The sequence below is a fragment of the Pantherophis guttatus genome, chromosome 8 (assembly GCF_059756535.1).
Source record: "Pantherophis guttatus breed Tessera chromosome 8, ASM5975653v1, whole genome shotgun sequence".
Lineage (NCBI taxonomy): Eukaryota > Metazoa > Chordata > Lepidosauria > Squamata > Colubridae > Pantherophis > Pantherophis guttatus.
This window is the reverse complement of record NC_142070.1, coordinates 21704858-21719267: the sequence shown is the minus strand read 5'-3', so window position 1 is coordinate 21719267 and position 14410 is coordinate 21704858. Positions and strand designations below refer to the sequence as shown.

The 14410-nt window shown below is 38.2% G+C and overlaps 1 protein-coding gene across 2 annotated transcripts in view; it reads right to left on the bottom strand.

The window, feature by feature from the left end:
• Positions 1-14410, bottom strand: part of NFKB1 (nuclear factor kappa B subunit 1) — a 79134-nt gene that overhangs the window by 24716 nt on the left and 40008 nt on the right. For both annotated transcript variants that reach the window (XM_034442185.3, XM_034442186.3), the window contains exons 8-11: positions 14065-14223; positions 13331-13435; positions 10205-10296; positions 9803-9941 (exon numbers count right to left, since the gene is read on the bottom strand). In XM_034442185.3, coding sequence (XP_034298076.1) covers positions 9803-9941; positions 10205-10296; positions 13331-13435; positions 14065-14223 — 495 coding nt within the window. The remainder of the gene's footprint in view (positions 1-9802; positions 9942-10204; positions 10297-13330; positions 13436-14064; positions 14224-14410) is intronic.

Sequence of the window (14410 nt, the reverse complement as noted above, 5' to 3'; positions counted from 1 at the left end):
ATATAAATACTGAATAAAAAAAGATAGCTGTGTAACTATTTTTTAAAATAAGCGCTAGTATAATGGAGATTATGAAGCTCTATTTCAAGGAACCTGCCCTTCCTCTTTCATTGCTGGGTACAATGTTTTGGGGCAAGATAGGGAAAACTGAGGCATAGCCTGTAATAAAAGTTGTCATAGTAGACTGATATGAAGCAAACGCTGTTTACAGATTACAGATTAACAGAGTTGGAAGGGAACTTGTAGGTCATCTAGTTCAACCCCCCCCCCCAAAAAGCAGAAGATCCTATACCATTTCTGACAAATGGCAATCCAATCTCTTCTTGGAAGCCTCGAGTGGTGAAGCTCCCACAACTTCCAAAGGCAAAGCTGTTCCATTGGTTGATTGTTCTCACTGTCAGAAAATTTCTTCTTATTTCTAGGTTGAATCTCTCCTTGATCAGTTTCCATCCATTATTCCTTGTCTGGCCTTCGGGTGCCTTGGAAAATAGTGTGAGCCCTTTTTATAAATAACCAGTTATTTAAGTGTATATTTGTTTGGCTATCTGCCAAATGGATGTGGTAAATTTCAGACCTCCTGACCAAACCAGCTTTATTAGGCTCAGCTGCTTTCTCACACTAATGTTTTATTCAAGTTTAATAAAATTCTTTTTTTTCTCCTATACTTAAAAAGTTTTCTTCCTTTCCAGATACATTCCTTCCCATTTTCTCTTTCCTTTAATAATGGATTGCCAAATGTATTTCAGGAACTATTTTCATCACAGCACAGAGCATGGAATGTTTATTGTTACTTAATTATTAACATTTAATTAAAAACCATGACAGGGAACTGGCTGCAACATCTGTCAGCTGTTTGTTCAACTGATCTGGTTGTCTAGGTAGGTGACCCCTTCCTCCCTGATTGCTCCATGTGCTTCCCTCCTGAAACTGTGTGCTTGGTGAAAGAGGACAACCATCTAGATAGAAGGAATTCAAACCTTGTTTTCTTATAGAGAAAAAAAACCCTTCTGTTTCGTGAAAGAATAGAGCAGTCAAAATAGGTCATGGAAGTTACATATCCTAGGGCAGGGGTGTCAAACTTGATTTCATTGAGGGCCACCACAGGGCTATGTTTGATCTTGGGGGGCCAGGGTGGGCATGGCCAGCTCGATGCCACTCATGTTGGGGCACACCTGTGGTGGCCAATGCTAAGGTAGGAATTCCCTCAGATCCTTCCTCCCTCTCATTATAATCTCCTTCCTTCCTTCCTTCCCTTCTTTTTCCTTCCCTCTTCCTTCTCCTTTTTTTTCCCTTCCCTTCCTTATTTTTTCTTCCTTGCTCTCTTCCCATCTTTTTCTTTCCTTTTTCCTTTTCTCCTTTCCTGTCCTTCTTGGATGCTCAAATGCAAAAGGGGAAACATCTCTCCTTTTGTTTTCTTTTGCTTTGTTTGTTTTGCTACCCCTCTGCCAGCAAAAATGGAGCCTGGGAGGGCCACAAGCAGCCCCCCCCCCGGCTCCGTTTTTCACCACAATGGCCTGCTGGACCACTCTATCAGTGGAAACAGAGCCCAGGAAGGCTGTGCGCTGGCAGAGGCACTGTGGGCCGGTCCTTTGCTGTTTCCAGGGCAGCCCCACGGGCCAGATATAAGCACCCGCCAGATACGGCCCACTGGCCTTGAATTTGACACCCCTGTCCTGCGGAAATAGCAAAATGACAAAGATGGGATGAGAGATACTGAATAATAAGCATTCTGTGTGCATCCAAATAACTCCTAAGAGCCCTTTTATTTATCTTAAGATCTTCCAATTAATTCTAGGCAAATAAGCCTAATTATATTTCGATTTACACCAGGATATGAACAATGCACAAGATAGGTCGAGAGATATACTAGCAGCTAAGGCAGTTCTCAGACTAATTTACAGACTAATCCTACTTCCCCTCTGATGATCCTAATTAACTATTATTGTCTTTGGCTAAAAGGATATAAATTGAATCATATTCATGGAACTGAAAGCAGTCAGTCCATCAAGTCCAATATTGCAGGCAAGGCAGCAAGGGAACTGTTTTTGCTGGCAGAGTATTCGGGCCGCCATAGGCGCCCCTGACACAAGTGACATCGAGTTGGCCACACCCACCCCGCCCCCCCAAGGTCAAATACAACTAATGCAGTCCTCAATGAAATCGAGTTTGACACCCCTGTCTTAGATGTTTATTGTATGATTTGGCCTCCAGACCCCTTATCATCTTTCTTGCTCATCTCTACACTCTTTCTAGGGCCTCAGCATCTTTTTTTTGTCTCATGGTGGCCAGAATTGGACACAGTATTACAAATGTGGTCTCCCTTGTGCAGTATAGAGTGGTACTATCACTGCTCCTGATCTTGATGCTATCCGTCTGTCGATGCAGCCTAGGACTTCATTGGCTTTTTTGGCGGCTGCAGCACACTGCTGACTCATACTTAGGCAGTGGTCCAGTGATGTTTCTCACAGGCTCTACTGTTGAGCCAGGTACTGCCTATCATGCACCTGTGCATTTAGGATTTCCTGCCTAAATGCAGAATCTTATTTTTCTCATCTTGCGAGATAGGGCCCAATGTTGAAGTCTGACAAGATCCTTCTGAATCTTGAGTCTATCTTCCAAAGTACCCTGTTTTCCCCAAAATAAGACATCCCCTGATAATAAGCCCAATCGGGCTTTTGAGCGCATGGCAATAAGGCCAAGCGCTTATTTCAGGGTTCAAAAAAATATAAGACAGGTTCTTATTTTCGGGAAAACACGGTATTAGCAATTTACCCCAATTTAGTGTCATGTGGAAATTTGCCCCTTCAATCCTCTCATCTAGGTCATTTATGAAGATGTTAAACACCACTGGGCCCAAGACAGAACTTGAAGTACCCCACATGATATAGATTGATTGGTTGATGGATAGATAAATAGATAAGAGAGACAGAAAGACAGATGTGTGTGTAAGAGAAAGAGAGACAGAGAGATATATGGGAAAATACCCACGAGATTTTACACAAAGGACAAATTACACAATATTTCTCTATGTTGTGAAGCAAATGGCTGTAATTTAAGTCTCCCACCTGTATGTGGGGGCTTCGTCAGGCCCCATGCCATTAAAAAGTCAGAATACCATATTACAACTATAATATATTAATAGTCTGTCCAAAAAAGGAGAAAACATTGAGAAAGGCAGAGAGACAGTAAAACAGCAGAGTAGGACAAGAATGTATTTCATTTGCAACTGATTTCAAGATCAAACTTTGGCATTTCTAGATAAGAAAAATATCAAAAAGAAGCAGATGTCAATTTGAATGTGCCTAGATCTCCGAAAAACTGTGCTTAATTAAGAGTAGTTATGGCAGACAAGTTGCATAAAAAGTCTGACACGGTATAAGATAACTTCTGGGTAAACATGAACTTTATTAACATTCTTTTCTTCAAAGTTATACTTTCTTAAATGATTCTCCATAAAGGTTTCCCCCCCCCCTTGGATTAACATCCAGCTACCCAATTTAGGAGTATTACAGAGTAACAATAATATAAAATAAATATGTCTTCCTAGACTTGGACAATATTCAACTAGTATACTTGCAACTTCATTAATCATTATATCCAAAGTAGGCCACTGTATCTGGGCAATTCCCCCGAATGATACAGATAGATAGCCAACCAACCCAGGATAGTTCAGTAGGTGCCTAGGGAGTTTTTGAAAGTTTCTGCAAAGTTCAACCATATACCACAAAGATTTCTAAATCCTAAAAAAAGAAGTGTACAGAGTTCATCAATTCAGTGGTAAACCTGGAAATTCCCTAAAGCACATCACTTCCTGTCAGTTATGATAACAACCTATGAAGAATAAAGCAACTGTTCCCTCATTTATCCATCTCATCTACATGTTTTGCTTGTTATATACCCTTTCACCCTTTAAATTCTTGAAATAGAATATTGCTTTTGTTTATCTGTGTTCAATGCCAAGAATGAGTCTACTTTTTTGCTGGACCATATTTAGTATACGGGCTGCATACTGTGTTTCCCCGAAAATAAGACCTCCCCGGATAATAAGGCCAATTGGGCTTTTGAGTGCATGCGCTAAAATAAGCTCTCCCCCAAAAATAAGCCCTCTCCTGAAAATATTTAACCGCATGCGCAGCCGGTTCCCGCCATTTCCTCTGGTTAGGGTTAGACAGACAGAGCTGGAAATCAGGTAAGACAGCAAGAGGAGCCCCATCTTGCTCCACGCACCCCAAAATAATAAGACCTCCCCCAAAATAAGACCAAGCGCTTATTTCGGGGTTCAAAAGAATATACGACAGGGTCTTATTTAAGGGAAACATGGTATTACTGATGTGTGTTTATTTCCAGCTTGTTCACTCGTTTTCATCTTGCATATAATAAAATATTTGAAAGAATTGATAGTGTGCCATGTGATTACACATACCAGAATAATTAAAGTTATTAAATTATTTATTAATTTATTAATTAGTTTATACATACATTATTTATAAAATAAATTAAATAAATTTATTTAATAAATAATTTAATAAATAATTTATAAATAAATTTATAAAATAAATTATTTTAACCAAGGTCTGCTATACCTTTCTAGTGTAGTGGACATAAATAAAACAGCCATGGTTGTTCCACAAACATTGATTATGAATAGAGGCATCTGGTGAAAATAAAGGAGTTCATATATGCTTATCTGACATGCGATACCTTTACCAGAAAAGTAAAGATTCGCACAGCATTGAAACTACAAATAGAGACTGAGTTGTTATTGAGGAAAAAGAGTCTGGGATGGGAAGCAAACTAAAGACACCTGAGAAGAACTGAGACATGTACAAGCTTCATCTCCTATCTTGGAAATCAGGGATCATTAGATCCTTTAAAAAAATGAACATGATTATAACATGACTAGAATAATCAGAATTGAATGTGATGAGACAAGAAATACTTCAGGGAATATCCCAATTCTTTAGAAAATAAGCGAGCTATCTCTACCTCTAATTAATTTTTAAGAGGAAAAAAGTTATACCACTTTTAAGAATATAAGTCAAACAATGAAGTAATAATGAATCAAAATATCAGGATCAAAATTATTTGACAACATTAAAATGCAAATTTGCCAAATAGGACTCTTGAAAAAATAATTTAAATGTCAAACATATTTATCAAATAAACACTATGAGTATGACATTATTTTTTAAAAATCACAAGAGGATTACTGAGAAACCAGTTTGATAGGTTTAAATATTGAATCAATATGTTATACATATTTACATATCGAATCAATAAATGAAAAAAACTCAAAAAGTCGACTTTTTTTGTTATTTCTTTCTTGGCTGTATCAATATATATCATTCAGCCTTTTTAGGCCTATATAATTAAAATAATCTGTTTTTCTATCTACTGTGATCAATAATACTCCTTTTCTATTATCCAAGAATCAGTATTCTATTCTTCCTGTTCCCCATTAATGTGACCCATAGATATTTCACAACTGATATGACAATATTGCTAAAGATATTTCTTGTCAAAACAACAAAACCAAAACTCAGCTAATAGATAAACACGAATTTATTCATTTTAAAAAAAGAGTTTATGACACGTTAAGGAATCCTGTGTTGATACAGCTTACTTGAATTAATAAATAGTTATGGGTGTCTTTCAAGAAATCCAACCTGGGTGCATCCATTAAGAATTTAAGATAGACATCAAGCCTAAGTTTCCCATCTTTAAAAGGCATGATAAAATCAAGTCAGTGTAGTTTTATTGCTTTTCTTCAGAATGGGGCCTGATTTTCATAACACTACAATCTTTAATTGCCTATATTTTTAACTCTGGAACTTGAAGAAAGCATTGGCTAATTAGTGTGCACAGGATCTGCTACAAAGTCTGGATTTTGTGAATGAAGAAAAATACTGTTAATAAACTAGTTATGGAGGGAAGGTTTTCACAAATACCAGGAAAGAGACGTTGATTTCAGCTGCTACGTGTTTGTCGTTTGTTTACAGGGAAATTAAATGGTTAAATTGAATCCAGGAGCTGGGAAGTTTACTAAGAATTCTGACTAATGGAAAAGAAGCCCAAGGCTACAAAAGAACAGCAGTGATGTAATTACAGTTGTTCAAAAAGTTGCAAATTTGAAAGTAAGTAATGGCTTTTCTTGTTAAGAGATGGAATAGCTTTTCTATTGTGGAAACTACTAGGTCAGTGATGGCTAACCTTTTTGCCATTGCGTGCCAGGAGATGGGGGGGTCGTGTGTGTGCGTGCCCACATCGATAATTCTATGCGCCCTGCCCTGCACGCGCATTCCCCCTCCCCCCCCGCTCCTGCCACACGATGGCCTGGTAGGCCCGTTTTTCTTTCTTACCTGGTTCCAGATCCTCTCTATTTATCTGGGAAGGGCAAAAACAGCCTTTCTCACTCCCTCGGAGGCCCTCCAAAGACCTGAAACGGCCCATTTCCCACTCCCGGTGGGACAGCAAAAAAGTCACTTCCTGTCCCACCAGGAGTTGGGAAATGGGCCCTTTCAGGCCTCCGGAGGGCCTCCGAGGGAGTGGGAAAGCCTATTTTCGCCCTCCGCAGATGTATAGAGAGGGTCTGGAGCCAGGTAAGAAAGAAAAATGGGCCTTCCGCACACACACCCCAGGCCCTCTGGAGGCGCAGGCATGCATGCCAGAGCTGAGCTGGTGTGCCCACTGATATGGCTACGCGTGCCATAGGTTCCCCATCACGGTACTAGATGGTGGAGCATTTTACTCGTGGACTGGAAAAGAAATATGGGAAGCTTCTACAATAACCACCATCACCACTAATCATTGCAACCTATCTCCATACAAATAGTCCTCAACTTACCACCACAACTGAGTCCCCAATTTTTGTCGCTAAGCGAAACATTTGATAAGTGAATTATGACATTTCTTATCACAAATGAATCACTGCAGTTATTAAATTAGTAACAGAGTTGTTAAGTGAATCTGGCTTCCCCATCAACTTTGCTTGTCGGAAGGTTGAAAAAGGTGGTCCCGTAACCCCGGGACATTGCAATCGTCAATAAATATGAGTCAGTTGCCAAGCCTGTGAATTTTGATCATGTGACCATGGGGATGCCGCAACAACGGTCATAAGTGTGAAAAACGTTCACTGTTTTCAATGCCATTGTAACTTTGTACGGTCACTAAGTGAACCATTGTAGCTCAAGGACTACCTGTATATAAGCAGGTTTGCATGATACTGGTATTTTTATCTCATGTCATTTAAGACTTTTTTTTCCTTATTGACTACTGTATTAATTCTATTTTTTATTTTATTTTATTTTATTTTTTTATTGAAAAGTTTTACAAAAAGTTTACATATTCCCCCCCCCTTCCCTGCCCCAACCTCCCACCTCCCCCCCTCCTCTTCCTGGAACAAATTACGGGGTATAACCTTCAACAATCATGATCAATCCTAGTCTAAATAATTATAACATTCCACATCTCGTTCCTTCAATTCCCTAATTACCCCCCTAACTTGATTACTTAAAGACACACCAAATTTCTATATAGTCATTCATAACCTATCTGCAATTTCTTATTCCGATATTTATTTTGAATATAATCTATCCATCTTCTCCAGTCTCTTAAATATCTTTCATTTGAATAATCCTTCAAGTACGCCGAGATTTTTGCCATTTCCGCTAGGTTTGTAACTTTCATTGTCCACTCTTGGATTGTAGGTAAATCTTGCTTCTTCCAATATTGTGCCACCAATAGCCTTGCTGCAGTTATTAAATTCAAAATCAGTTTAGTCCCTATAACTGTACAGTCCGTAACTATACCTAGCAGAAACAGCTGTGGTGTAAATTTCAACCTCTTTTTGAGAATATTTTGTAAAATCCACCATATTTTTATCCAAAACGCTTTAACCTTTTTACATGTCCACCAAATGTGAAAATAAGTGGCATCCTCACAATTACATCTCCAACATTTTGGTTGTACATTCGGATACATACGAGATAACTTTTTTGGATCTAGATGCCATCTATAAAACATTTTATAAAAGTTCTCCCTTAAATTTTGCGCTTTAGTAAATTTCACATTTGTCACCCATATTTTTTCCCAAGTTTCCATCATTATTGGCTGTTCAAAATTCTGTGCCCATTTTATCATACAGTCCTTAACTAGCTCTGTTTCCGAGTCCATCTCTATCAGTATATTATACAATCTTTTTATGTGCATTGGACTTTGGTCTCTAATTTGTTTAATTAAATTTTCATCACTTTGTATAACACCAATTTTCTGGTCTTTTCTCCATCTGGCTTGTATTTGTACATATTGAAACCAAGTTTGAATTATTTTCTCCTCTTTCAACACATTCACAGGTTTTAATCTTAATATACCTCCCTCCATAATAAGAATATCTTTATATGTAATTACATCCTGTCTACTTTCTATGCTCGTGTTCTCTACTGCGTGCCTGGGTGCTGTCCATAAATTCTATTTTTATTAATGGTCAGAATGTTGCAATTAATACAGTAGTCAATAAGAGAAAAAAAGTCCTAAATGACATGAGATAAAAATACCAGTATCATGCAAACCTGCTTATATACAGGTAGCCCTTGACCTACAATGGTTCACTTGCTGGGTGGAGTCTGGGCAAATGAATGGAGCTAGCAGACTGTTTACTGACCGGATGCCCTTCCTATCACCAATGCAGAGTTTTGTTCAGCAGATACATTCTCATTGTGCCCAGAGAGTGTTGTGGCCCGTTAGCGGCTTGTGCAGTTAGTAGCTGATTCTGACAGCGAGGAGGCTGGTGTGGTGCTACACCAGCAGCCTGTGCAGTTGGCACTCGAGTCAGACAATGAGGAGGCTGGAGAAGATGTGGTGCTAGGGGCGGGGATTCAGCCAGGGCCTTCATAATCTCCAGAAGCTCCCATAAGTGAAGAGGAAGAAGAGGAGGAACTCTTCTCGATGCACGAGTGTGCAGAACTGCAAAAAGGCAGGAGAGGCTCCTCAGGAGAAGGTCTCCTCGAGAGTAAGGCTTGGGGTTAATTGGCCATTCCCCTAGCCTATTTAAGGAAGGATGACGACTGATGCAATTTGCAGGAAACAACTTCGTTCAAATTCCTTCGCGTCTTGATTCCAGAAAACGTTTGATTTGGCTCGTTTCTCTCTTATCAGTTTTTTTTTTAATTTGATTTATTTGATTTATATGCTGCCCTTCTCCGGAGACTCAGGGCGGCTTACAATGTGTTAAGCAATAGCCTTCATACTTTTGTATTTTATACAAAGTCAGTTTATTGCCCCCACAATCCGGGTCCTCATTTTACCTACCTTAGAAAGGATGGAAGGCTGAGTCAACCTTGAGCCTGGTGAGATTTGAACTTTCAGTAATTGCAGGCAGCTGATGTTAATAACAGTGCTTTAGTCTGCTGTGCCACCAGGGCTGAGTTATAACTGAGTTATTATTCTTTGAATTCTTGTCAGCTGTTAATGAAATTAAATTAACAGCCCTTGTTTAGAAAAGACTGATTTATTGTACTTGTGTTCGAACAAGACTACTAAGAAAGCTCATTAGTAGTCTTTAATTAGTAAATTAAGGTTTGTACGGACTTTGTGTGTGCTGCGTTCTTTGGGGTCCGTGGCTGGGGCAGAACAGAGAGAGAAATATCTGCCTCTACCTAGGATCAAACTCGCAGCCTCCTGATTGTGAGGCGAGAGCCACCGCACCACTCCCTGCAACATATTACAATAGGTAGAAGAATTCCAACACTGATGGAAAGATGCATGCCTTCTACAATATGCAACATAACACAGCATTGATTATTACCTTTGATTTCAGGATAGTACAGGAAAGGTTTGGGTTCGCTTGTCTCTAGATCTGATTTTCGCCGTAACTGAACAAAAACAGATGCTGCTTTCGTGATGTTGACATCTCGATACTTCGGTGTTTTGAATACTATTGCAAACTGTAGGCAATATATGATACAGATGATCAAGATAAGTACGGTGAAATGTAATAATTTATATACTGAATATATTTGCATATTATATTATCTTCTTTGTGGTTTATACACCTCTGTACATCAATTACTACTTCATTGAAGGAAGTAGTAATAGGAAGTGAACTCTGATCAGGTTTTCAAACCCTGAGAACTGTTAGAAATTAAAGACCTCACATTAAAACCTGTGGTATATGCTATCGCTATAATTCCTTGCCAAAAGAACTTACCTGTCTGTGCACATCAGTAGGCGAAAAGTCTCCAAAACCCTCCCAGACACTACCACTTTCATCTTCTTCATAAAAACGGATTTGAATATCATCTGTAAGTGAGAAAACATGAATAATAGGTCATGATTCATGTTTACCCTCTGCTTTAACGCAGGAGCGGGAATCTGAGGTCGAGGATGACTTAAAATGGGTTGGGTTGGGTTGCAAAGACTACATTGTTTCAATTTTACACTCACTGTCTAGATCCAATTTAAAGCACAGTTAATTGATTTTTAAAGTTGTGATAACATTCTTCCAGACATTTCCTGAGACTCTGCTTTTTTTCCCCCCACCTCCCAATGTGCTAATAGCCAAATGATGTGGGGTGAACAATTATGCAAAAGGTCTTTCTGTAGAAGCATTTCTCAGTTGCATCCAAATCTGGAAACGATTTGTCTGTTTCCTCATCCACCCCTCAATTTCTTTTGTCCAAAACAGAAAACAGAAGCCGGAAAACCTTAGATTCTGACTAGGCCAGCGTTGGTCAATCCAGAATCTCTTGCCCTCTGTCAAGAAAAACCTTACCATTTTATGTCCTAGATAAGAATGTATGGCTAGAAAGCAAGCTGTTTGCAAATAAAGTTGAGACAATAAAGTAAAAGCTAATGATTTTCTTTTTTCCCTATCCATAAGCTTCCATCTGGTATAAGAATACAAGTTGTTTTTTTTAATCATCAAAGCCACATGGCTAAAGAATCAAGATGTATTTTGCTAAGTTGCAGGAATCTGGTTCTATGTTTTTCACAGATGAATTTTAAAAGGAGTAGAGAAGTGGAGGTTGGAATAAAATTGTCAAAAAGGAAGAGTGTTTTCCTGTCCATCATACCGAAGTAAGAGGAGCCAGTTTGGTTTAGTGGTTAAGGCACCAGACTAGAAATCAGGAGATGATGAGTTCTAGTCACACCTTAGGCACAAAGTGAACCAAATGACTTGGGCCAGTCACTCTCTCTCAGCCAAGGAAGAAGCAGGTAAGGGCAAACCACTTCTGAGATCTCGCCAAGAAAGCTGCAGGGATTTGTTCAGTCAGCAGGAATCAACGCTGACTCAAAGACACATGTATGCGCGCGCGCACACACACACATTTTGTCTGGATGAAATGGAAGAGAATTAGATGTGATACTGGAAGAAGAGCCTCTGCCCGGTATCAATGGAGATGGAAAGATTCCCCTTGTTGCAATTGTGGTGCTGATATGCAAACTATTAAACATATTGTGCAAGATTGCCCACGATGTGGTTCTCTAAAAGATGTGTAAACAACCACCAAAAGCCATCGCCTAGATAGCAGAATTGGACATCCAATTATGAGGTCATTGCCATACCCCGGAGACATTCTGTATATAATTCCGTGGATTGTGTGCATATGTTTGCTTCTTTTCTATCATTTTCTCATCCTATGCTAAATAGTAAAGTAACCTTGTGAAGAACAGAAATAAAATACAAGATCTTCAAAACTATGGAAAAAGTTGGAAGGATTGGGAAAACAGCAAATTAATTGGACTCATTAACAGAAGTATTACTCTCCAGGAAAGGGAAAGTATTTAAGATGTCCGGAAGTATGAAGTATTCCCAAATGGATTGTCTTACTGGGGAAAAGTGCAAATTTGGAGCTAAAAAAACAACAACTCCAGTATCAAAGTAATCCAATTGTGCAGGAAGAACCTTAATGATTCTTAAATTGTTGCTTTTTCTGCCCGTCTTGCATTCTAATGCTGGAACCATATAAATATAATAAAAAATTAGATTGTGCACAACAATCACAAACATTTAGGCAACAAAGGTTACGATATCTTCTTAAGAAATCTGGGAAGCCCTAGGCTGTACCACCACAAAAACGTATTGTTAATAATGTTGTAGCTAATATTTCCTTTTTTTTTTTAATTAACTAAAATAAACCAGTTTATAGTGGCTACTAAAACAGGTTCAATGTATCCTATGTCAAAAATTACATAGAGATACAGTCCCCAACTCTGATAAACATATACTTTCTTTTTGAGTGTTGGCCAATTATTTCCTGTTACTTATTATGGAGTTTTTGATAATAGATTCTATATAAAACTCTTTAACATAGAAGTGTTTATTGATAAAAAAAAAATCACGTTTCTCAGTATACATTGAGAGATTTCAATTGACGCTGTTGCGAGGAAAAAACATACTTGCTAAGGGAAAACCCCACTTTGGAGTTTCCATTTACTCAGAGTCTTATTTAAATCAGTTAAGAAATTTATTTCACTTCCCTATCTTGGATTGGGAAGGACTTTGTCAGACTTGATATTTTTATTTTTATCATCTACAAAAATCTATACTACACTAATCTCGCTTATTACTAATTAAAATCAAATCAATTTTTGGCTTTCGAATAATTATTGCAAATTTCCAGTATATAGAAGCATATTTTATTAATAAATGTTATAGTACAAATTTTCCATCCCCCCCCCCAAAAAGAAAACAGGACGGTAATCTATACTGCTCAAAAAAATAAAGGGAACACAAGCAGAAGACATCCGAGATCTGAATGAATGAAATAGCCTTATTAAATACTGTTCTTTACATACAGTAGTTTAATCACTGCTCAAACAACTAAAGGGAACACAAAACTACTGTATGTAACGAACAAAGTATTTAATAAGGCTATTTCATTCATTCAGATCTCGGATGTCTTCTGCTTGTGTTCCCTTCATTTTTTTGAGCAGTGTATATTTATTACCCAAACTAGATAACATCATCAGTGCCAGTTCTAACTAGCACTGATGATGTTACCTAGTTTGCTAATAAAACGTCTGCAAGAAAACAACCTAACTTAGAGAGCATAAAGGACCCCTCATTTCAACCCTGAGCTTCAAATATTCTCCTTTATTGGAATCTATATTTAGTTGCCTTCTTATCTCATTCTTCCTTTGAAGAATTCAGTTGCATTACTTTTAAATTCCATTTTATTTTTGGAACAAGCTTGTGAAATGAATTAGACTGAGAAACAGTTAATTGATCTAATAGCATCCAGCTCTTTCCTTATTGGCCACCTTTGCTGATTCCCAGAATATGATTATATAACTATGTTCAAGCATGATAGATGCAGTGTTGAGTTCTCACCCTTTTGGACCTTGTCACAAAGTAGGTAAACTTCTTCTCCCCCTGTTACACAGCCTGCAGTCCGATCCATCCGTACAATTTTTAAATTGGATGCATTTGGAGCTTCTGGGGGAGAAAATTAAAGAAAGAATTAAGTTAACTTCTAATTACTTCAGCAACAAGAATTTTGTCCCAACTTGGCTGTATCATCTTCAAAACTTCAGCATTACAAAAGATACAACAATAATCCATAGAGTAAAATAAGAAAATATTACAGATAGTCCTTGATTTACAACCAATTGAGCCCAAAATTTCCTTTGAGCCCAAAATTTCCTAACAACTGAGCAAGACAGTTGTTAAGTGAGTGTTGCCCCATTTTACAACCTTTCTTGCCACAATTGTTAAGTGAATCGCTGAAGTTATGAAGATAGAAAACATAGTTGTTAAGTGAATCTGGCTTTACCATTGACTTTGCTTGTAAGAAGGTGGCAAACAAACATTTCAACTGGCATAAATGCATGCCAGTTGCCAAGTGGCCAAATTTTGATCACATGACCCTAGGGATGCTGCAAGGGTCATAAGTGTGAAAATCTATCATAAGTTATTTTTTTTTTTTTAAATGGAAGCCTTTCATATCCTTTTCAAAATGTTAATTAGGCGAAATTGCCCATGCCTGAATATTCAATCTTGCAACAAAATCCTATTCAGATTGGGATTTGGCTACAGAATGGAAAGAAAAGTCAAAAGACACTCACTGCTGTCATATATAGGGTCAGACAAGACAGGCTGAAGTCTCCTTGTGAAGCTACCAGTGCTATCAGGAAGGAATGCAGTGAACATGAGCCGTACAACACTGAGATCCATCTCCTTAGTCTGCTGAAGTGCTGCCTGATGAATGATATCGCGTTCTCGTTCTGCAAACCGTGGAGAAGACTATGGGTTATTGTAGCAAGGTGTCTTTTAATGGCGGTAATGGTAAATGAAAGAGGAAGCAGGCACAAAAATTGAATTAAGAGGACGTCTAACTATTTTAGTGAAGAAAGCAAGATGGAAGCCAAAGTATAGGACAAACAGCTGGCATTATAGTAAAGACACATTATA